This window comes from Monodelphis domestica, chromosome 5, assembly GCF_027887165.1.
Source record: "Monodelphis domestica isolate mMonDom1 chromosome 5, mMonDom1.pri, whole genome shotgun sequence".
Taxonomy (NCBI): domain Eukaryota; kingdom Metazoa; phylum Chordata; class Mammalia; order Didelphimorphia; family Didelphidae; genus Monodelphis; species Monodelphis domestica.
Window position 1 is genome coordinate 78,127,244 of NC_077231.1, and position 25,167 is coordinate 78,152,410.

Below are 25,167 nucleotides of genomic sequence, written 5' to 3' on the forward strand. Positions count from 1 at the left end.
ATTCTGAAAAAGTCAGGTTCAGGGCTGGAAGGATATTTAAGATGTACCAAAGATTTACAAAAATATTTAGGACCAGGCCATCCTGCAACAGATATGTGGCAAAATAATGTGAATTAAAGAGTTCTCAAAAGAATTTCAAACTACATTATTATTGTTACTAGTTTGGTATTATCTTTTATATGATTATTACACTTGAAAAAATAAAAACATCCCATATACACCAAATATTAATAAATGAACTTTTGTGATAATAAAATATTAGAATATTAGGTTAAAAGTCAGAGTCAAGTTACATAGAACAAACTTGTTCCCAAAGAAGATATGAGAAAATTAACTACCTCCCCCGTTCACTGATAAAATGGTAGGCTATTTGTTTGGAACATCCTACATATTGTCAGATTTACTTCAGCTATATGGAACATTCTTTTCTTTTTAATAGGGAATCATGTAGAATGTAGAAGGAAGTGAAAAGCAGAGTAGGAAAGAGATAAGAAAAGTAAAACCACAAGATAATGTAAATTTTTAAAAATCAAGTGAATGTTGACTTTCATGTTTGACAAAAAGCAAAACACAAAATCAAATAACAATCTTATAATGAAAAAGTGACTGAATGAGGAGTCAGGATTTAGAAATTTAGATTCATGTCTATACACTGAGATAGCTACCTGTAAAAAAAAAGGGGGGGGGGGAATCCAAATCATAAATTATAGTTAAAAAAATATCAGTTCTAACATGTTGCCAACATCTCCTTTAAGGGATTCCCAGGTAGATAACTCAATCTGAAGAAATTTTGAGGTAATTCTTTACAAAGTATTTAAGACATCAGAATATAATAAAAGAATTGAAGAAAAAATTATAGGTGATAGGTATACCGAAAAAAGGCAATCCAGAGAACAACTACTCAATCACATCTTCTTTAACATCTTTATAAAATCTTTATCATAATCACCTATGTTGGGGACAGCAGGGTAGCTCAGTGGATGGAGAACTAGACATAGAAACAGGAGGTCCTAGGTTCAAATCTGGCCTCAGACACTTCCCAGCTATGTGACCCTGGGCAAATCACTTAACCCCTAATGCCTAGCCCTTAATGCTCTTATGCCTTAGAACCAATACACAGTATTGATTCCAAGACGGAAGGCAAGGGTTTAAAAAAATATAATCATTTATGTTTCACGAACACTGAAAATATCCTTGATGAAAATTCAAGAAATAAACAAATTTTTCCATACAATTCTCTACAGAACACCACATCTTTAACCACACAACTGGTTGAAAAGTTTTATATTTATTAATTACAACAATAAGCAAAAGGCTTTCATCAATCAAGGAATTTCTGTCGTGCATATTGATAAATGCAGAGATAACACCATTATACAAGAATGACTATTAATACCAACCAAGACCTAAAACAAGAAGTACTCTAACCATATGCTCTTGTTTGCACATGCCATTGTGCTGCCTGCATACTTAGGTTACTTGAAAATTTGAAAAGCATGCCATCTATGTCTTTATTCAAATAATTGAAAGAAATGGTAACTAGCACAAGAACAAGCAGAAATACTCTGAGGTACTAGAAATTCACTTTTGTGAATTTCAAAACTACTCCACCCTATTCAGACCATTCTTTAGAAGATCTGATTTAGCTATTTCCTGATCAATAACAATAGAGATACTTGGAATAATAGAATCAGGTCTTGGAAACTACATTCTCCACCCTACTCAGTGTAACAAGATTAGGAAGGGCTGCAGCAAACTCAAGATTTAATTATTTGAGAATATGGCCTTCTACAGACATGTGCAAAAAAAAGGACAGACCACTGGGTGGTCCTAGGTCAAGCTAGAGCCACCATTGGCACATGTGAGATACAGGAAGTAAGGTAGAGAACAGCCTCTGGAGTTCTCGGGACTTCCTGTGAGGAGGGCTAAAGTTCAGTGCAAGGCTGGTGCTTGGGGTTGGAGGAGCCCCTCAGACTATTTTCCTTCAAATTGGTCCCGTGAGTGATAAGGACTGATCCCTTTCCCTGCCTTGGCTATCCAAGGCCTTAACGTCCGCTTTGGCTCAGCCTGAGCAAGAGTGGTTCTGAGTTAAACTTCTTTCCTCTCTCCCTTTTCCTTCTCTCTCTCTCTCCCCCTCTAATGCATTTTTCCTCCTGTTGTAATTAAAACACCATAAAAATTTGGCAGCTGACTTGAGTGTTTCATTTAGGAATTACATAAGTGAATTCCTTGGTGACCTTAAATTAATATATATCAGTCTTTTAAATTCAATATCACACTTTGAAGTTGCCAATGAACTACTGATGATTATCTTTTGGGGATCAGTCATTCAATAATATCCAGATATAACTATACAATCACTTAGCCCAAATTTCTCTGTCTTTTCCACAAGAATAGCACAGGAGACTTTTTCAAATTTTATTTTGTAAAAGATGGGAAAACTACGTATTCAACATCTTTCTGATCTTTCAATCTAATAATGACCAACAAGTAGAATGAAGTTAGTCTGGCATACCCTTTGATCACTAGTTCCAGTTATTTATTAATGATGAATTAAAAATAAATTCTAGAATTTTTTTTGGAAACAAAGTCAAATACTCTGGCCTACAGCTTGCAAAACCCATTCTCTCACTCTCTCTCTTTCTCCTTCTCTCTGGAAACTGGAATATTTATCTTTCTTCAATCCTCAAAAACTTCTCATACTCTCATCTCATTTTATCCTTAATTCAATTCCATATGGTTGGTTTGTTATTCTGATTTTGCAAATGAGAAAATTGAGGATAGAGATCATATCCTAATTCTCTCCCATGAAAGTGTGAATCTTAAAATTTCTCAGACTTGTGAACCTTAAAAAATTCTCAGACTCTACCTTAGAACATTTGGTTGAAGCTATTCCCCATTTTAAACAATGGAGGTACTTAGTCAGGAATGTATGTGAGAACTTTACATTACTCCACCCATACTTAAGCATACTTTAGGGGAAGATATATTTGTAAATTCTTTACTGAACAATGAAAAGTACTCAACCCATACTTAAAGTGAAGCAAGAACCCTTAAGCTAGGTCTATTTTTAGACCTAATACAAAGGGGTCCGAATGAAGATCAAATTAATAAGGCAACTTACAAAGGACAAGATTAGTCTACTCAGGTGTGAATTACTCAAAAGTTTTAGTCTAGTCAGGCATGAATTAAGAATGGTCAGTCCTTTGGAAAACGTCTACTGTGATTGGTAGATGTGAAAACTTAGGGGAGGTGACATAGGAGAAAATTCTCTTTAAAAGGAAGTCAGAAGGCCTCTGAAAAATTAATTCAGCTTTAGTAGCTGAGTTGGAGCTCGGACTAGTTGGAGTAGCTGGGTCTCTCTGAACACTAGAGTTTGCTTGGAAGGATCTTGTGGTGAGTGATTAAAGACTGACTTAGTCTCTCTTAAGGCTCAGGCCTAGGCCATGTTGGCCTAGGCCCTTTATACTATACTTCCCTTATTCCCTCTCCTTTTTCTTAATTCCTTCATTTGTATTAATTAAAATCTCCATAAACCCACCTGATTTGGGCATTTTATATTTTGGGAATTTTCCATGGCAACCACTTTATTTTTTAATATAAAATCAAGACACTAAAAATTATCTTTACAGTTTTGGCAATTCAAAGTCTTGAAACCACATTTTCGCAGTCACAATTTAAGGCAACCACTCTTAACTGTAACAAAAGGTAGGCTAATTTTTCTTTTAAAGGTATTCAGAAACACATGAAAAAGTGTTCTAAATCTTATAATCAGAGAGATGCAAATCAAAACAACTCTTAAGTATCACCTCACACCTGGCAGATTGGCTAACATGAAAGGAAAGTAATGAATGCTGGAGGGGATGTGGCAAAGTAGGGACATTAATGCATTGCTGGTAGAGTTGTGAATTGAGCCAACCAGTCTGGAGGGCAATTTGGAACTATGTCCAAAGGGAGCTAAAAGATTGTCTGCCCTTTGATCCAGCTATAGCACTGCTGGGTTTGTACCCCAAAGAGATAATAAGGAAAAAGACATGTATAAGAATATTCATAGCTGCACTCTTTGTGGTGGCAAAAAAATTGGAAAATGAGGGGATGCCCTTCAATTGGGGAATGGCTGAACAAATTGTGGTATATGTTGGTGATGGAATACTATTGTGCTCAAAGGAATAATAAAGTGGAGAAATTCCATGGGAACTGGAACAACCTCCAGGAAGTGATGCTGAGCGAAAGGAGCAGAACCAGGAGAACATTGTACACAGAGACTGATACACTGTGGTACAATCGAATGTAATGGACTTCTCCATTAGTTGCAATGCTGTGATCCAGAACAACTTGGAGGACTCTACGAGAAAGAACACTATCCACATTCAGAGGAAAAACTGGGGGAGTAGAAACACAGAAGAAAAATAACTGCTTGATTACATGGGTCGAGGGGAATGTGGCTGGGGATGTAGACTCTAAATGAACATCCTAGTGCAAACATCAACAACATGGAAATAGGTTCTGATCAAGGTCACATGTAATACCCAGTGGAATTGTGCACCAGTTATGGGAAGGGAGAAATAGAAAATGATTTTTGTAAGCAAGGAATAATGTTTGAAATAGACCCCAAAAAAAAAAAGGTATTCAGATGTCTTCAGGACTTGGTTGGTTCAGGGGACCTAAGGCTCGGATTGTTGACATGACTTTCTGATTGCCTGAGTGGCACTCCAGGAATGCAATGATACTTGGTTAGTGGAAAATGATGGGCAGCTCAGGCATCCTCAATGTTTATCCTTATATATTCTCCTGCTGGGGCTAAGTTAGTTGTCGGATGATCTACAAATGTCTTGTTTTGTTTCTCATATTGAACCTAAATTACCAAAGTTCTAAACTGAGTCAAGCCCAGCTAAGAATATAAAGTTTAAAGTGGTAAGAGACAGAACCAGAACTTGAATCTAAAACCATCTGATTAAAAATTCAGTGTTATCTCGACGATACTACAATGGTGACTTCCTGACAGTGTTATCTGCAGAAGGCAGTTCATGGCATAAAAAGTATATTCTTGATGCTAATGCTAACATCAAGAAAAACATAAGAAAACATAGGGAAAAAAGTACTTCAAAACAATCATTTTTGCCATGGGAATGACTAATTACATTGATTTCTTCCCTGATCTATGTATTTGCAACATGGAAGTCAAGGTGAAGAAAGCCAACAAAGGAATCATCTCTGTGTGCTTGACCTTGTATTTCGTCTCCCCTTCTCCTTCACGACCGATTTTTTTTTTGCACTAGTATCAATCCATTCAGTAAAATCCCCATAGCCTAAACCATCCTAACAATGTTCTTCATTATAATGTAAAGTTATGTCCCTAATCAAGAGAGCACAACTATAAAGGGGCAGCTTGACGTAGTGACATCCAAGTTCTAACCTGACTGTCATCATTTAGCTGAGAGAACATGGGTGAGCTGCTTCATCTTCCTATCCTGCTCCCTTATCTAATGGGAACTGGCTTGTATGACACCTAACTCTAGATTAGATCTTGAACTCTAAAGTTCTAAGATCTTTTTTCACCAATCTGTAACTTCTGACACTATGTTATTAATATAATAAACTATATAACTGACTTATGCCTATTAATCTGACATTTATAAGGAAAAAAAGAAACAGATTTTAATTTTTTTTTTTTAGTTATCAAGGGAAATGCTAATTCCTGGTGAGTTTCTCTGGAAACCACTAATAAATTATTACTAAAATCATTTTCCTCAAAGAACTAATAAATTAACAGCTCACTATAATTACATATGTAAACCTTAAAATTTCCCAGACCCTACTTTATAAGATTGGATTAAGACCATTCCCCATTTGGGCAGTGAACTCTACTTAAAGCAGGAATGTGAGAATTCTACTTTACCTACTTGGGTCTGCCCTAGGGGAAGATAAAGTTGTAAACTCTTTTCTGAACAATGAAAAGTACTTAAACCCATACTTTTCTTAAGCTAAGTACCTATAAAGGTCAAGCAACTTGTGAATTTACAAGGAACAAAGAACTGGAAAACTTACTCAGAGCTTTCCTGGTGTGAATTACTCAAAAATCCACACCTTCTTAAGTGTGGACTAAGAATGGGTTGTCCTTTAGAAAAACTCTACTGTGATTGGTAGATGTAAGGACTTAGGGGAGGTGACATAGGAGATTTTGCCCTTAAAAATAAGAGCTCAGGGAAGAGCTGGGTAGTCATTCTGAAACATTTAGATTGGAGAGACTCATTCTGAGGAGACTGATTCTGAAACATTCAGATGGAGGAGGGAGTTGGTGAAAGCAGCTGAGATGCTGCTGGCCTGGTGTCATTAGAAATCCTTACTTAGATCTTATGGTGAGTTAAAAAAAACTGACTGATTTCTCTTTTAAGACTCAGGTCTAGGCCATATTGGCTTTGAGGCCCTTCATACTTATTCCTTTCTTACTCTCTCTCTCTTTCTTTGATTACCCATTGTATTGTTAATTAAAATCTCTATAAAACCCAATTGTCTTGGGTATTTGAATAATTGGGAATATTTCCCTGGTGACCACCTTATATTTGATTTTAAACCCAAGACACTGTAGTGAAACATATTTCTGCAGTCAAACTTACTCACCCTCTCTTATATCTATCACAATTTATATCTTCCACTATTTTAACCATTACAGTTTAAGACCTCAACCATTTTAAATCTCACACATAACACACATCTATGATTATTTTGTTCAATCATTTCTGTTGTATCCAACTCTTTGTGATGCCATTTGGGATTTTCTTGGCAAAGATAACTGGATTGGTTTGGCATTACCTTCTCCAGCTCATTTGACAGATGAGGAAACTAATAAAAACAGAATAAAGTGACTTGCCATGGTCATACAGCAAATAAATATCTAAGGCCAGATATGAACTTGGGAGGATAAGACTTAAGGCCCTGTGCCACCTAGCTGGCCTGTATACTGTCTAAATGGAGATTTTGAACCTTTGACTTCATTCCCCAGAAGTCCTTGGTATTTCCCAAAATTCCCTATAATCTCTCCTGTGTCTCCACATTGGTGAGATCACATTATTGGTATTTAAGTGGATGCATGCTCCTCCCATGCTCTCTTTTTGACCTGTGACTGGACTGAATTCAGGCAGTTCTTTTGCTTTAGTTATCATTAATAAAACTTAATAAAATACAATATTTAGTTATTGTATATCAATTTTATTTTTTAAAATACATACATTCACACACACATATATAATACCTACTTTTCTCAGCTCTATATAAGCAAAAATTTACAAATACTTATATACACTTCCTTAGAAAATACTAACAAAATATTGCTAAAAACCTTCTCCCAAAGGAACAATAAATCCAAAGCTCAATATGACAATATGCTGTCACTTGTCTTATAGAAAAATAAAAATTCACAAATACTACACAGGAATCCTTAGCACACACATATGTCCTGCCGTCCTAAGGTTGAAAAGAGGCAATTATTTTAATATTCCCATTAATTATTACCTAGCAGCTTAAATCATACTTTGGCAGCATTAGCTGGGCACAAGGATTGCATTAGTGGGGCTCAGTCTTGAAGTCTTTCTTGCTGCTGTTACTTTTTGGACCCACAATCATCTCACAAAGCTATGGTGTCGATACATGTGGATGGATGATGAAATATGGGGAGTGAAAGTGTAGTCAGTAAAGGAAATTAATGCAAACCCTCAATTATTACTGACAATCAACTGGTCAGAAAACAAAACATGTCTTCAGCCTTATCTAAAACTCTTAGCATCCCAGCTTCCATTAATTATGGTTTCAAAGTACCCTAATGGATTATGTTCCAGAACTTTTATTAATTACAATTCCCAGTACTTTCACAAGAGATTCCAATTATGGAAATTAAGGACACTACTGGCCCCTAACCAATTTCAAGTAATATACACATCAAATTTAATCTTTCCTCAGTGAAAGAATTAATCACCAGATTTCAGTAGCAGGTTTTTTTTCCCTTTCACAAAACAACAAAACAGACTGTTTAACACAAATATAAGCATTTATAAGGGTATCTCCAGATTTTAAAATGTATGATATCAATCAGAATACCAGTAATACTGAACCTCAGCAGCAATTCTCTAACATTCCAAATCTCATTTTTATGTATAGTGATACAAGCTCTTTTCCTCAACATCTGAAATATCCCCCATTTTTTTACCTCCTTCTCCCCTTTCTCCCTGTCTTTATAAAAAAATTAATTCCCTCTGTGTCCTTGATCTCATCCTTTTCTACATCAGTTATCCTTTCTTTCATGTATCTCCAATCCTGTCCTCCTCAATGTCTCCTTCCTCATCCTAGTCTCTTGAATACACTAAGTTTTCCTCTGTCCATACTAACTTCCTGGACTATTTCCCAATCATTCAACTTTTATAAAATTGCCATCTCTGCCTCTTTCCTTGCAATTTTGCTTTCATCCCCATCACTCTCCTGAAACTGCCTTCCTTCTCAAAGGTCACAAGTGACTGCCAAATCTATTATTCTTTCCTTAACCCAATACCTCCTTCACATCTCTACAATATTTTGACATTCTACTTGTACTTTTTTCTCCCTTGGTTTTCACAACTCACACACTCTCTTGATTCTTACCCTCTAAGTGCTCCTTCTGTCTACTTCCCTGGCTCTTCATCTCTCTTGCTTTCCCTCCTTGATATTCAGTTTCCCCAAGGCTGTCTCCCTATCTCTCATCTACTTTTTAATTTTTTTCCAATTACAAGCAAAAACAATTTTTAACATTCACAAAAATTTTTTAAATTCCAAATCCTCTCCCTTCATGCCCTCCCTCTCCATTGAGAAGGCAAGCAATTTGAGATAGTTTATATAAGGGCAGTAACCTCATCTGATCTTTATCTATGCTCTCTATTCCTTAGCAATCTCATCTACTTGTGTAGTTCAAATATTAACACCACAAATATGACCCTCCAAGAGAATGTTGACAATGGTTCTAGTAACTTGGTCCCAGTAATGTCAGTGGCTCTGTTCTGTTTAATATTTCTCTGGCTTGCATACCTAATTTGCTGATGACTCAAAGCCTAGAGGAATAGTTAAGATGAGGGAAGATAGACTCCAGGTCCACAACGACTATGACAAATAGGAACAATGAGCCAAAGGTTAGATGACAAAATTTAATAAGGATGAGAGTAAAGTCTTACACAGGTTTAAAAAATAAATAAATTTCCCAAGTGTAAGATGAAGGGAAACTACAATGTAGTGCATCTAAAAAAGATTTTGGGATTCAGTGGACTGCACACTAAATGCAGGCCATTGTGACACAGGGGTCCCAAAAGTTAATGTGATTTGAAGCTGTGGGCCAAGACCAGAGAGGGTCAGTTCCATTGTACACAGCCTTTATCAACTCACACATCGGAGTATTGCTAGCAGGTCTGGGACCCCAATACAGAAAGGGGCCTGACAAGCTGGACCCTGCACAGGGCCCAGAAGAAGTCATTAGGATAAATGGCCTTCTCTAAACTTCTAAGAGGGTCACTTAAAGGTACTGGAAATGTTTATGGAGAAGACAACTTCAGGAGAAAGGGCTATCATGTTTCTTTTCATTGGAAACAGAACTAGGAGCAATGAATAACAGAGGAAGAGGTACATTTCAATCTGATGTACAGAAAAACTTCAAAGATCTTCTTATCTAATCTAGTCATTTTAGAGATAAAAAACTGAGGGTCAGACAGGTTGAATGTTGCACAAGGGCTCCTATGGAATCAGTAGAAGATGGATTTTGATAGCTTTGTCTAATTTGTTCTTTGTACCATGACTATGTTGAGCAGATGGTTGTATTCTGTGCAAAATTCTTCAAATACTCTTCATTCAGGTAGATTGGGGTGAGGAGGAATAGGTAAGATGATTGCAACTGTGATTCATTGGGACAGAAAACTCTGCTTGGGAAAAATCTTCACAATAGACTGGCAACTCCCACCCTAAGCAAGTTGCCTAAGGCACCAAGAAGTGAAGTTACTTGCTCAGAATCACACAATCAGTAAGCTGGAATTGGGATCCTTATATTCTGAAGTTCCAATTTAGCCTTGCATTCAGCATCCACAAGCTGAAGTCACTTTATCTTTGCAACCTTATTTTAGCACATATGGTAAAAAAAAGCATCCCTGGATTTTTCCTATATTGCCCTAGTCTTATATCTTTGTATTTTCGATTCCTTACTCCAAGAAATGCCAGGCCTCAACTCAGACAACTGAAATCCTACCCATCTAACTGAAATGCTGCCTTCTCTATCCCAAGGCAATGAACTAAATCATCAATTTAAGATTTTTAAAAGATATATACAGAAGACAAGCACATGGGCAGATAATGGACAACAAATACAAAAGCAGGTTATGGTTCTTTAAAAAGAGTGTCAGGAGTTCTAACCCTAAACAAAACTAGCTGAGGCTGGTGAGGACAATTTAAGAATAGCAAAAAGGTTTCTTTGGTTGTTTGTTTTCTTAAACTACCTTGAGGAATGGAAGGAGATCAAAGAAGAGAAAAGACCACTGCTTTTGGATGTAACAATGATAACTGATCACACTGGAGAGACAGAGCTGCTGAACTCTTAATTTGATTCTGTTTTCTATGCAAAAAAGAATGTACTTAATAGTGGAAAGGATAGGAAAAAAAAAGAGTTGATACTACAATAAGTTGAGTACCTATTAAAAGAGTACCTACATGTCCTTAAATGTTCAAGTCACCAAGATCATATGGTAAATATGACCGCTAAGTCATTTCCAAAGGACAGTGCAGGATAAGCTACCAGAGAATTAAAGGAGACAAATGTCTGGATTTTTTTGAGAAGAGAAGAAAATGAACTTTTCAAATTAGAGGACAGTAAGCTGAACTTCAATTCCTGGGAAAAATACTAAAATACACTAATAAATCAATGGTTAGTAAATATCCAGAAAAGGATCTAGTGTTCACAGGAAGCCACCAAGGCTTCATAAAGGAGAGGCAATGCCCATTACTTTTTGTGATAAGATTACTAACTTCTGAGACTGGAAATCCTATACAGATAGTTTATCTAGGTTTTAGCAAAGCAATCTATACATCGTATTGTCTAAAAGATAGAAAAGAAATGGGCTAGATGAATTCGCAACTAGTTAAATGCCTGAACCCAAAGAGTATTATTAATGGTTCCATGTCACTTTTGAAAGCAGTCTCCAGTAGAATGTTGCAGGCATATATATCAGTTCTTTGTTTAATTTGTAGATGACACAAAACTGGGAGGGAGGGCTGGTACTGGATAACAGAGTCTGAATTTTCAAAAAATCAAGAGATGAAATCACTGGACCATATCCAAAGTCTTATACCAACTAGGTAGCACAATGGATAGGATGCTAGTACAAAAATCTGCAAGACTTTGAGTCCAAATCTGGCCTTAGAAATATTTACTACTTCTGTGATTTTAGGCAGGTCACTCAACCTTTATCTCAGTTTCTTTATCTATAAAATAGGATTATAAAACCTACTTCTCAAGGATAATTTTGAAAATAAAATTAGATATTTCTAAGAAAATTTTGCAAACTTTAATGTTATATAAATGTTATGATAAAGACAATGAGTACGTTAAGAATCAACTTAACTATAAATAAGCTTAATGAGTTAGCAGTGTGTCATGACAGTCAAGAAAGATACTTAAGAGTTTAAGCTATATGAGAGAAATCTAGCATCAAAAATAAGGAGTATGTCTTGCTGTCTAAGCATATTTGGAATATAGCATTTAATTCTGGGTAGCACATTTTAGAAAGGAAAGTGATGTCTAAAGAATGTCAGGTCAGTAGAATATTTCAAACTCATGTTTTATGAAGCACTATGGTACCATAATATGAGCTCTAAAATCAGAGGGCCTGGATTCAAATCCTGACAAAGATTTTTCATTTCTATAACCTCAGTCAACTTATTTAAACTCCCCTGATTTCCTCGTCTGTAAACCAAACGGACAAACTCAAATGACTTTCCTGCTCACTCCCTGCCTGAGTCTATGGATCCCATAAAAAAAACACAAATATTTATTAGCTCGAAGAGAAGATTTGGGGAGAAGGGGAAGGACAGGCATAGAAGCTATCTTCCAGAATATAGAGAGTGGTCACTTGGAAGAGAGATTAGACTGGTTCTGCTTTGCCCAGGTTCTGTCTCAGAAAACAAGCCTTAAAGCAATGAGTGGAAGTAGCAAAGATGTAAATTTAGACTTCCCTCATTGGACTGTAAACTCCCTAAAGGCAGGAGTGGCCTCTTTTTTGGTGCTAATTAATGTTTATTTATTGACTGAATGTAAAGAAAAGCATACTAACATTTCCTAACATTTAAGAGTTCTCCAAAAGTAGGATGATGCTTAAGAGGTAGAAGGTTCCTTTAATTGAAGGTCATCAAGCAGGGTCTCAATCATAGTTATAGTTGTAGCTAGATCATAACTAAATTACAGAAGTTCTTTCTCAAGTACAGGATGGATTATTGGACACTGATGTTCTTTGCAACTGTGTGATTCTATGATACCTTGCCCATTCCACCCCTTAAATGGAAGTGATATTTCTTGGCTATTATATCATAAAGTGCATTTTCCCCTTTGAAATTCACTAATCTTGTCAAAGATTTATTATAGTCATTTCTATAGGCACTATATCCTCCCATTAGATTGTCATCTCCCTAAGAACAGAGTTCATGCCTTATTGATCTTGTATACTCCAGTGCCTGGAAAAGTATTTTCTTTCTAGTAAGCACCTGTAAATCTACTCCTTTCTTGACTAAAGATCTACTCTAATCCCTCATTGTTATAGGGATGTGATCCTGGCTTCTGGAAGGATTTAGCACCAGAATGTAAGCCATGACATGTCCTAACATCAGAAAAGATTTCATGTAGACAATGGCTACCTACCTAAAGGGGCCAACCTGGGTCAGTTCAAAGAGTCACATCATCATAAGGCTGTCACAAACCATATAGCAATAAATGAAATGCAATCAAGAGGCAGACCAACTAAACATAGAAACACTTAGCACCAGCTACACTACAAAGTGATCAATTCTTAAGTCACATCAATTCTCTGAGGCCATTCACTATATCATAGAGGCTAATGGTCTTTGTTGATGAAGTACCCACACTGACGAAATCACAAATTCTGAGAGATTAAAAAGTAAATTATTACTATTTTCCACAAGAAAGTTGCTTTTTATTATGTGGGCTTTTGTTTTTTAAAGCTAATTATAATCTTTTGCACATTCCAAACCTCTTCCTGTGGTCACTTGTGTTGTCATCATCAGAATTATTACCTCACAATTACAGAGTACTTTACATACATAATCTAATCTGATCTGCATACTTGCCAGGTTAAGATAGGCCATCATTAATTGCCAGTGTCTTATCTCATTTCGTACTGCTAATAAATGGCAGGGCAGAGATGCAAACTTGGGGCTACTAATGACTAGTTTAGTGTTTTCCTCCAGAGCTAACAATGACAACAAACAATATTTATTCAGTATCTAGTTGTGTGCTCATTATGTTGGGCTACAGAGATAAAATGTTTTAATGAAGCACAGTTCTTTCGAGGGTGATAAGACATTAACAATACAACTACAATACAAAATTTTACATGCAAATTTTAATATGCAATTTTTAAATCAGAGTCCCTAATGTAGAAGAGCCCTCAGATATAATATATATAATCTGGTTCATACACAATTGGTTGGAGCAGCTAGGTGGCAGAGTAAACAAAGTTTGGAAGACTCATCTTTTCCTGATTTCAAAACTGGCCTCAGACACACTTCCTAGATGTGTGATTCTGAACATATTGCTTTACCCTATTTGCCTCAGTTACCTCACCTATAAAATGAGTTAGAAAAGGAAATGACAAACTACTCCAGTATCTCTCTCAAGAACACCTCACAGGATCAAGAAGAAAATCAGACAGCACTGTTGGTGAGGCTATGAAATGGTCCAATTAACTAAGAAAATTAGTAAAATATCCATATCTTTTACATCAGAGATGCTACTGCTAGGCACATACAACAGGGGAGTTAATGACAGAAACAAAGGGTTTGTACACATCAAAAATATTACAGTAGCACCTTTTGTGATAGCAAGAAACTAGGCACTGAGAAGATTAAAATTATTCTGTATCATCTTGTATTGATCCTACTTACAATTAACTGACTTTGTCCTATAACTGCCAATGACGGAGAGAATAATTTGATTAAAAAATAATATAGGCAGATATTTTCTATTTTTCATCTGCTTTTTGTTTTCTTTCAATTTCCATCCTTAAATGCTCTCAAAATAATCTAGTTTAACTGGATTTCTCATATGTGGTAGGAGCAAGACTGATTTGGGGTAAGAAGTAAGGGCACCATTGCTGAAGAGGGTCTGACTGCATGACCACACATGTCAGGTCAAGGTGGAATCTTAGCTGGCCTGCTATCTTCCCCTTAACATCCACTAGCACCACCACCACCACCACTGTCTTTTTGTCCCTATGCCCTAAACTCTTCCCTTTTCATTTTTCCATGGTTATCCCTGCACAGTGGAATAACACTCTAGAGTAGTTCTCAAAGTACATTCTGAGGACCGCTTGGGCAGGGGGGGCTTGAGGTCAAAATGACTTTTGTAACAATAAACATTTTGATTTCTAACATAATATTAGACATAACTCATATAAAAAAAAAGAGCCAGGAGGTGGGGGGCTCAATAAATTTTTATAAGTAAAAAGGAGTCTTGAAACCACAAAATTTGAGAACACTACTCTGACTGGTAAATTAGGCTGACCCTTTAATGGGGTGAAAACCCAGTTTGCTTCCCTCCCCCCCAACCCCCCACCGCCCCTTTCCTTTCAATTACAAGAGGCCCAGCCTGGAGGGAAATGCTGTCCAAAAGTTCCCAGTACCCTTGCTGACTTCTGAGGAATGCCTTCCTGATATAGCTGGTTGGCTGCTGGATGGACTGTGAAGGAAGGAGAAAGTGTTTCATCTTTAATTCTGTATCCTTTTAAACTGTTCAAAAATTGGTTTTAGTTACATCTCATGATACATATTGCCTTTCTTACAGCTTAAACCTTGAACCTGAATTATTGGATGAGCCTATATTAGACTGACCCACAACATCATGCTTTCTGCAAACTTAATTTATTCTCTATTGTTTCTCCTTAGTTTATGAGAAAATGTTGCTAATAATTTTCTACCACTGTCCTCTAAAACATTTTTAAAATGAATATTTCCACAATAAAATTGAGTCATCAAACATGAACATTTATTTCCAAGTCCAAAGTACAGAAATAGCAGATTATGTAAGAAATCATGAATATGCTATGACCAGTAAGTTCTTTAAAAACTACAGATTAACTTTAACATGTTAGTATTAATCTTGCTCTTGTGTCCCACTCTGACCTTTATTCTGTTCTCTTCTGTATATTTTTAACATTTAATTGATGCTTTCCTTTTTTTTTCACTACCCCTGTATTCTTCCATAACATTCTCCTCCCCCAATAAAAGCTATCCCTTAAAACAAATAAGTATATAACAAACAAAAAAGGACTATACCAGTATCATCTGAAAATGTATATCTCATACTATAACCACGATTCATCTTTACCAAGGAGTTGATCATCAGTCTCTGAGATAGAACTGGATGTGCCACTGATCAGGAGTTAATGCTCTTCACAATGTTAGGATCAATAAATATAAAATGTTCTATTTCTGTTTCCTTCACTTAACTCAGTTCATAGAAGTCCTCCCAGGTTTCTTCTATAACATTTTACAAACAAGTTTATATTCTAAACTAGTAATAGTATTAGCTGCATGTCTCTTTCCTTGGCAAAGGAGATCAAGAGTTGGATGGTTTTACTTAGAGCTGGAATTCTTAACATGGAGTCAAGGAACTTAAAAAAAAAAATGGAGATGGCATTTATGTCGTGCAGGGCATTATGTCGTGCAGGAAAGTCAGGCCAAGAGATGGGAGGTTTTAGATTCAGATCTGACCTAAGACACTTCCTAGCTGAGTGATCCTGAGCAAGTCACTTACCCCCCATTGCCTGGCCTTTACCACACTTCTGCTTTAGAACCAAGAACACAGTACTGATTCTAATATGGAAAGGTTTTTTAAAAATATACACATATGTATACATACACATACATGTATAGTATATATACATATTTATTACTGTATTTCAACATAATTGGTTTCTATTGAAATAACATGTTTTAACATATACATTTAGGAGTCTACAACATAAAAAAGGTTTAAGAATCCTATAGCTTTTTCATACACTTCATTATGGTAGCTGTTCTGCATCAGTTAAATTGGCAAGTGATGATTGTCAAAGTCAAGGTCTACTTGTAATCATTTTCCATTTTTAAACTTCAATAGTTTATTGAAAAAATATGGAGAGAAATGTCATAATTGCTTAATACAGATTCTTATTTTTAATTTTTTCTCCTTATTGGTAATGATTTTGAATGCTTTTCTAACAAGCAATGGTCTACCTGTACACAGTTGATTTTTAAATGACTCGTATATCAATAATCAGTCACATTAATCTGTAAAGATGTGGTTGTTTGATTTTCTTTATTGGTAATCAGTATTTTCCATAGCCAAAACTTTGTGATTCATGTGATAAGTATTATCCAAAAAAAAAAAAAGAACACACAAAGTCTTGAGGTTCAGGTCAAGATGAGGAAGTGATCAGTAGCAGAGTAGTCCAAATCCCACACATGTACTTCAGAAAACACAAAACAAAAGAGCACCAGATCAAATAATGACTAGGAACTATAGCAAGTATCCTTGTCTAGCCCAGGTCAGTAAAGGGGACATTTAGAAACCTTCGGGCATAAAAATGGGTCTCTTCCAGGTGTGCCAGAGTGAGGAAACATGCACCCTCAGGATCATGCAGCTTCCGGGAAGTCATAAGTCCCATGGGCCATCAACTACACCTGCCAAAAGAATAGATGCACCAGCCAAGAGGTCCTAGGGTGGTTAAAGCATCCAGAAGGGGATACTACTAGGGAAGAAAGAAACCAGTCTGCAAGGTCTAGGAGATTTGGGAGCTTAAAGTTAAAAAACTGAGCATCCCTTGACAACCAGGAAGAGCTCAACACTCTAAAGGTCCAAGTGATTCTTGAAATTACCAGCACATTTTACACTGAAGACACCAGCACAGGGGAGCGGAAACAAGAGGACTTCAGAGAATGAAAACAGGATAATACCATTCCAACCAAGTGGTTTTAGATATATACTGTTGTCTTTTATTTTTTTAAAAAAACATCGTTTTGTTAATTCATTAGATTTTTGTCCTTGGTTTTCTGGTCATCTGGTGATTTTTTGTTTTGCTGTTAGTGTCTTTTTTTTTTAATATTCATGTTTTGAATTTTCCTTCCTGATTTAGGACTAAAACCATCAGCAAACATCATCTGCACTGGGGTTAAACCAGAAGTCTTCCCAATAAGATCAGAAGTAAAACAAGGATGCCCATTATCACCTCTATTATTTAACATTGTACTAGAAACACTAGCAGTAGCAATTAGAGAAGAAAAAGAAATTGAAGGTATTAAAACTGGCAATGAGGAGACCAAGCTGTCACTCTTTGCGGATGATATGATGATTTACTTAAAGAATCCTAGAGAATCAACAAAAAAGCTAGTCGAAATAATCAACAAATTTAGCAAAGTTGCAGGATACAAAATAAACCCGCATAAGTCATCAGCATTTCCAACCCATTTCAGCAGCGAAAAAAAGAAAGAGAAATTCCATTTAAAATCACCCTAGACCATATAAAATACTTAGGAATCTATCTGCTGAGACAAACACAGGAACTATATGAATACAACAACAAAACACTCTCCACACGATTAAAACTAGATCTAAACAATTGGAAAAACAGTGATTGCTCATGGGTGGGGCGAGCTAACATAATAAAAATGACAATCCTACCCAAATTAATTTACTTATTTAGTGCCATACCCATTGAACTACCAAAAAACTTCTTTACTGACATAGGGGAAAAAAAAACATAACAAAGTTCATTTGGAAGAACAAAAGATCAAGGATATCCAGGAAAATCATGAAAAAAAAATGCAAAGGGAGGAGGACTTGCAGTCCCAGATCTCAAACTATCCTATAAAGCAGTGGTTATCAAAACAATTTGGTACTGGCTAAGAGAGAGAAAGGAGGATCAGTGGAATAGACATGGGGTAAATAACCTCAGTAGGACAATCTATGATAAACCCAAAGACCCCAGTTTTTGGAACCAAAACCCACTCTTTGATAAAAACTGCTGGGAAAATTGGAAGACAATATGAGAGAGATTAGGTTTGGATCAACATCTTACACCCTATACACCAAGATAAACTCAGAATGGGTGAATCACCTGAATGTAAAGAAGATAACTATAAGCAAATTAGGCGAACACAAAATAGTATACTTGTCAGATCTTTGGGAAAGGAAAAACTTTAAAACCAAGCAAGAGCTAGAAAAAAATCACAAAATGTAAAATCAATAATTTTGATTACATCAAATTAAAAAGGTTTTGTACAAACAAAACTAATGCATTCACAATTAGAAGGGAAGCAACAAATTGGGAAACAATATTCATTACAAAAACCTCTGACAAAGGTCTAATTACTCAAATTTATAAAGAGCTAAACCAGTTGTACAAAAAATCAAGTCATTCTCCAACTGAAAAATGGGCAAGGGACATGAATAGGCAATTTTCAGTTAAAGAAATCAAAACTATTAATAAGCACATGAAAAAGTGTTCTAGATCTCTTATAATCAGAGAGATGCAAATCAAAACAACTCTGAGGTATCACCTCACACCTAGCAGATTCGCTAACATGGCAGCAAAGGAAAGTAATGAATGCTGGAGGGGATGTGGCAAAGTCGGGACATTAATTCATTGCTGGTGGAGCTGTGAATTGATCCAACCATTCTGGAGGGCAATTTGGAACTATGCCCAAAGGGCACTAAAAGACTGCCTGCCCTTTGATCCAGCCATAGCACTGCTGGCTTTGTACCCCAAAGAGATAATAAAGAAAAAGACTTGTACAAGAATATTCATAGCTGAGCTCTTTGTGGTGGCCGAAAATTGGAATGTATGGGGATGCCCTTCAATTGGGGAATGGCTGAACAAATTGTGGTATATGTTGGTGATGGAATACTATTGTGCTCAAAGGAATAATAAAGTGGTAGAATTCCATGGGGACTGGAACAACCTCCAGGAAGTGATGCAGAGCAAAAGGAGAAGAGCCAGGAGAACACTGTACACAGAGACTGATACACTGTGGTACAATCGAACGTAATGGACTTCTCCATTAGTGTCAATGCAATATCCCTGAACAATCTGCAGGAATCTAGGAGAAAAAACACTATCCTCAAACAGAGGACAAACTGTGGGAGTAAAAACACCGAGGAATAGCATCTGCCTGACTACAGGGGTTGAGGGGATATGATTGAGGAGAGACTCTAAATGAACACCCTAATGCAAATACCAACAACATGGAAATGGGTTCGAATCAAAGACACATGTGATACCCAGTGGAATTGTGCTCGGCTATGGGAGGGGTGGCAGGAGGGAGGGGAGGAAAAGAAAATGATCTTTTTTTCCAATGAATAATGTTTGAAAATGACCAAATAAAATAATGTTTAAAAAGAAAAAAAATAAAAAATAAAAGACAAATCTAAATGTTACAAAAACTGACTTTACAAATGTGGAACTTAGGGAGGGAAATGAAACTTTTCCCAGAATAATTAAATTACCAAAAAATGGAATAAAAGACTAGTGAAAAATGCCCACCTCTGCTTCATATTTTATTTTCATCTCTTCCAAAATTCGCATATACTCCTCTTTCTGGTGTTCAAATTCTGATTTGAGAAAAGTATGTTCATAGCGTAGCTTGTTATATTCAGCTCTATATTTTTCTACCTCCTAAATTAGAAGACAGAAAATATTGTTAATTCAAACAAATAAAATATTTCTTTTGTATTCACTAAAAACATCACATGCATGCTAAAACAAAACTCCACAATAAAGCAATGATGATTCTATAAAGAAGAATGAGATTTTCCTTTTTCAGTACATTTGTGAAAAGATGCATATTCAGTAAAATGGGAAGTCTTCTTCATTGGCTTTCATGAGAAAATAGAATGCTTCCCTATAGAAAATATTCTGATATTTGAACTTCATGAAATAACACTTCAAAATATAACAAACTACTCTCATAAGTACATACAAGAAAAATATGCAATATTATGAATCTGATCAAAAGAAAATATGATCAAAGAAATAACAATATATTTAAAGTAGAAAAAAATTAAATGAAAAGCAATGAGACTTCTTTAATGTTTAGGAAAAGACACATAAAAATTACAATAATAGTACATTGTCCTGAAAAGTCAATCATTCAACTCCAAATAAACCCCATGTCTAATAAGGTGTCTGGGTTGTTCAGAGCCTCCTAACACTTTATGGAAATTGCTGGGTGTTAAAATTAACAAGCTAATCTTAGTTATAAGACAGCAGAGATGCAGGAGAGCCATCAACTCAAAAATGTATGAGGAAAGGAATGAATGAGAAAGCAAACCTCCAAAATATAAAACCAAAAGGAATCAGAATCTTCAGGTTTATAGCCAGTTTATAAGCTACACAAGAAAATGTATTTTATTACTTATTAGTCATACTTTCATTTGGACCAAAACTGATCTTAATCTAACTTGATCACCCAACTTATTCACCAAGTTTGTATCTTAATATCTTTAGTCTGTTTCTAAATATTAAATCCACTCTAACACATGAATTTCTGTCATTATTAAGGATAATCAAGAGAATATACTCAAATTCCTAAAAGCAATATCAAAATATGAGTTTCAAAAATACTGAACAAATTTAAGCAATAGTATTAACAGTGGAATGATATTTTGTTCCTCCCAAGATGATTAATTTGAGACAACATTCATTTAAATTCTAGTTTTAGCATGTTTGTTATAAAATTAGTCACATCTTAAATAAAGTTTTCTCTACTTTCTACATCATAAGTCATAATTACTGCTCACTTTGTGAGATTATTACAGTCATGTCTCTAAAATACTAAAATTCAGTCTACTTTATAAATTACTTTTTAGTCATAATGTCTTTCATTAGAATATATGTCAAGTGAAAGTTCCTATATTTAAGTCAGCTTTCCACCATAATATATCACCACATGAAAATAACTGGTTTTTGATACCAGTACTTACTTACTTCATCTAGATTTCGAAAACGTTCTCTCATTGGAGTTTCTAATTCTTGTTGTATTTGGGTTCTTAATAATTCCAATTTTTGCGGTGTTAATACCTAGTATATAGAAAAAGCCCTAAATATTAAATCAGGAAAACTTAAATTGAGTTCTTTCTAAATTTCAAATAAAAAAAAAATAAATAAATTTCAAATCCATCAAATCAGGGATAAGGGCTCGATACATCCTTTAAAAAAGACCACTAGGTCCAGTACCTTCTTTCCAAATATATAAGATATGAGTAACCCCATTTGACATAAAAGATATAGAACTGGATCTACCCAAGTTTTCATAGTATTGCTAATTTAATTCTAATCACAGGATCAATAGTGAGTAAATTTGACAAGAGTACATTAAGCACTCTAATTTCATACTTTGAGAGCTGACAAAAACTCAGTGGACATGGCTTAATAACAACCAATCACTGATGTTTAAGTAGTTCCTGGGAATAACATGGGAAAAGATGGCAATTAAGGGCTACTATGATGAACAGGGAAAATCATATTTCATTATTTTCTGATGAAAATTCAGTCATAATTATGCAATAACCCCCCTTTCGTCCTATTTTAATCTGCTATTCCTGACCTAGTTATAATCATTCATGGAAAGTCAGGAGTCAAATGGCCTACGAGCAGTGTTATTCTAGATAGAGCAGAGGGAAGGGGTAGGTATTAGCTATAAGACAACTGCATCTTTCAAGGGGATTAAGCTTTAGTAGAAAGGATAAGCAAAGTACATAAATAACTGAAACATGTTAGTGTAGAGTTCTGGATTTGGAATTATTTTCAAACCAGATCTCTGCTATTTGCTACTTATTTTAATTTGGGCAAGTCATTCAACTTCTAGAGGCCTCAGTTTCTTTTCAATAAAATCAAAGAGTTAGATTGGAAGGCATCAAAGTTCTCTTCTAGCTCTAAATTCTATAATCCTATGAATAAAGTATAATAAGAAATATCAACCAGAAATTGAAAACAACAAGGACATAAAGGGCCAAGTAAAGACAATACAAAGTTTTGAATGGCAGTATCATTCTGAGAGTAAACTCAGAAAATGAAAAAGATTTACGGAGAAAAGACAATAAACTTAGTTACAGACTTTGAAGTAATAGTAAGACTATTCATAGCAAGACTTTTTACAGGCAGATGAAGAAAGAGTTCTGAAGTACATTAGTGAAGGGAGCTCTGAATATAGAGATTTGTGATTCATCTGCATAGAAGTGATAGTTAACATTATGAGAATGAAAAAGTGCAGGAAGTGAAGAGGATTAAGGACAAAACTTTTGGGAGCAACCACCTTAAGAGATCAAAAATGCTGATGTGAAATCAGCATAGGAGATGGGATAAGAAGAATGAGGGGCATAGAAAGTGAACTATAAGAATATGCTACCTCTAAAGAAAGGAATTAAAGAACAGCTAGCAAAAAGGTAATAATGTCAAATCTGAAAAACAAATCAAGGAGTGTTTGATTGGGGAAAAAAAAAAGGTCACTGTATCTGATAATCAAGTAACCAAATGTGACCTTAGAGAAAATAATTTCAGTAAGGAAAAGGATAGGTAAAAGCCAAATCATGAGTTGAGGAGAGTATAGGAAGTAAGAGAATGGAAGCACAGTATAGAGAATTTTCCTAGAAGTTTAGCAGAAAAAGTGAAGAGAGATATAAGATGATAGTGGATCAGTTAGAAAACTCAAGGGGAAGTTTTTTTTCAGACTGAGAAGACCTAAGCAAGTTTTTAGGCAGGTAGGCAGGAGTCAATGAAGAGAGACTGAATATGCATGGGGAAAGAGAAAATAAACTAAAGGAGCAAGGTGGATGCAATGATTTGGGACAATCCTGAAAGACTTATGACAGAGAATGCTATCTACCTCCAGAGAAAGAACTATTGTAGTCATCTTTCACATCAGTGTATTTTTTGTTATGTATGACTTTGCTCTTACAACAATGACCAAGATGGAAGTATATTTTGCATGACAATTAAAAATGAAATAAAGAAATAAATAAAAGGAAGGAAATGGATCACAAGCACAGGTAAATGGATTAGCCTTAGTAAAGAATAGGAATACTTTTCTTTCAATGAAGAGAGAGTAGCAGAAAAGACTGTATCAGGATATGTAATAGTTTAAGTTATCTGCAAAGGAAGGGAACAGAAAGACAGAGGGTTGAAAGGGAGATAAAAAGGATTTCCTACAGCTGCAGTGAAAAATGACCTTGAGAATGAAGAAGTTTAGAATACAAGTAACCTGTGAGAGCCCTATCATGGTTATAAAACATAATTTTACAGTGGGTGAAAAGAGTTCAATTTCATGAGTAACACTGGGCATTCTAGGAACAGGAATGGAAAAACTGAGTTTGGGGGTTTACCATACAATCATAAATCTAGAACAAGAAGGCACATTTAGAGTAATATAGCTTAACTATCATTTTAGAGATAAGGAAAGATTGAGGCCAAGGGAAATTAAATAACTTGTCTAAAGTTCCACTGTCAGTGGCAGGACTTGAAACTGAGTCCTCTAATCAGGTTGGTGCTTTTTCTATGGATGAGGATTAGCTGGTCATAAGAGTGACTATCAGCCAGCAAGGGATTTGATCCGTACTGGCTAATAATATATCAAAGCAACAGACTATATGGAGTCAATGCTAAGTGTAGAGGGAAAGTGAACCCAGTAAGTGAAATAGCCTGAAATGACAGTCCTAGAGATAATGAGAGAAGATGAAGAATTAGAGACTGAATCAGAGCAGAGACAGAACTCCAAAAGTGGGACCAAGACCGAGACCCACATGGGGTGGGAGAAGAAAATTACTAAGAGTAAAGAAAATTAAGGAATTGTGGGTTGGAGGAGGAAGTTAGCAGTCTCAAAATGGTGCTCCCATTTCCTTTTCATTCTTCTTAACTTTCTATCTAGCTCTCTCCAAAGTGACTGATGGCTTTCTAGCAATCCTCATCCTCCCTGCCCACCTGGCTGCCAATCATCCTCTTCTCTCCCAGTTCTGTTCCACACTCCTCCTTTTCCTTTACTGGATCTTCATCCAAGTTATACCCAAAGCTCTGTCTGGCCCTCTTTTCTCCCTTGATATTGTCTCACTGGGTAATCTCATTAGCTCTCATGTATTCAATGATCACCTTTATGCAATCATAGAGATATATCAAACCTACTTAACTGGCCCTTGTCTCCAGTCTCTCTCTCTAAATTTCTACTGGACATATTGGGTTTCATGTCCTATTGTTATTGTTTTTCAGTTGTTTCAGTTGTGTCTGACTTTTCATGACCCCATTTGGAGTTTTCTTGGCAAAGATACTGGAGGGGTTTGCCTTCTCTGGCTCATATTACAGAAGAGGAAAGTGAGGCAAACAGGGTTAAGTGACTTGCCCAGGATCATACAGCTAGTGTCTGAGGCCAGAAGTGAATGAACTCAGGTCTTCCTGACCCCAAGCTTAGTGTTCTAACCACATGCTCTATTCCTAATACTGTCCTACAGACATCTAAAATTCAACATGCCCCAAATTGAATCCATTTTATTGCCCCCTCCCCCCAAAATATCTTTTCCATTTTTGAACTTCCTTATTATTGGCAAGGGCATCACCATCCTCTAGTCATCTGAGCTCACAACCTGGATGTTATCTACAACTTCTCACTTTCTCACCCCTCCCCCCCATATCCAATCTGTTTCCAAGTCTTAGAAGTTTTAGCAATACCCCTAATACAAGTCTTCTTCTTACTTGCAACACTGCCATTCCCCTAATCTAGCTTTACCTCACACCTAAACTGCTTATTATAATAGCTTTCGGGTCAGTCTCCCTGCCTCAAGTCTCTCCCCACTCAGGGACAGCTAAGTAGCATAGTAGATAGGAAGCCAGACCTGGGGTTGAGAGAACCTGGGTTCAA

At 35.9% G+C, this 25,167-nt stretch overlaps 1 protein-coding gene across 12 annotated transcripts in view; it reads right to left on the reverse strand.

Annotated features, from left to right (window-relative positions):
- Positions 1-25,167, reverse strand: part of CEP83 (centrosomal protein 83) — a 125,936-nt gene that overhangs the window by 42,090 nt on the left and 58,679 nt on the right. For all 12 annotated transcript variants that reach the window (XM_016425721.2, XM_056800734.1, XM_016425723.2 and 9 more), the window contains 2 exons: positions 21,252-21,344; positions 19,809-19,940 (listed from right to left, as the gene is read on the reverse strand). In XM_016425721.2, the coding sequence (XP_016281207.1) occupies positions 19,809-19,940; positions 21,252-21,344 (225 nt within the window). The remainder of the gene's footprint in view (positions 1-19,808; positions 19,941-21,251; positions 21,345-25,167) is intronic.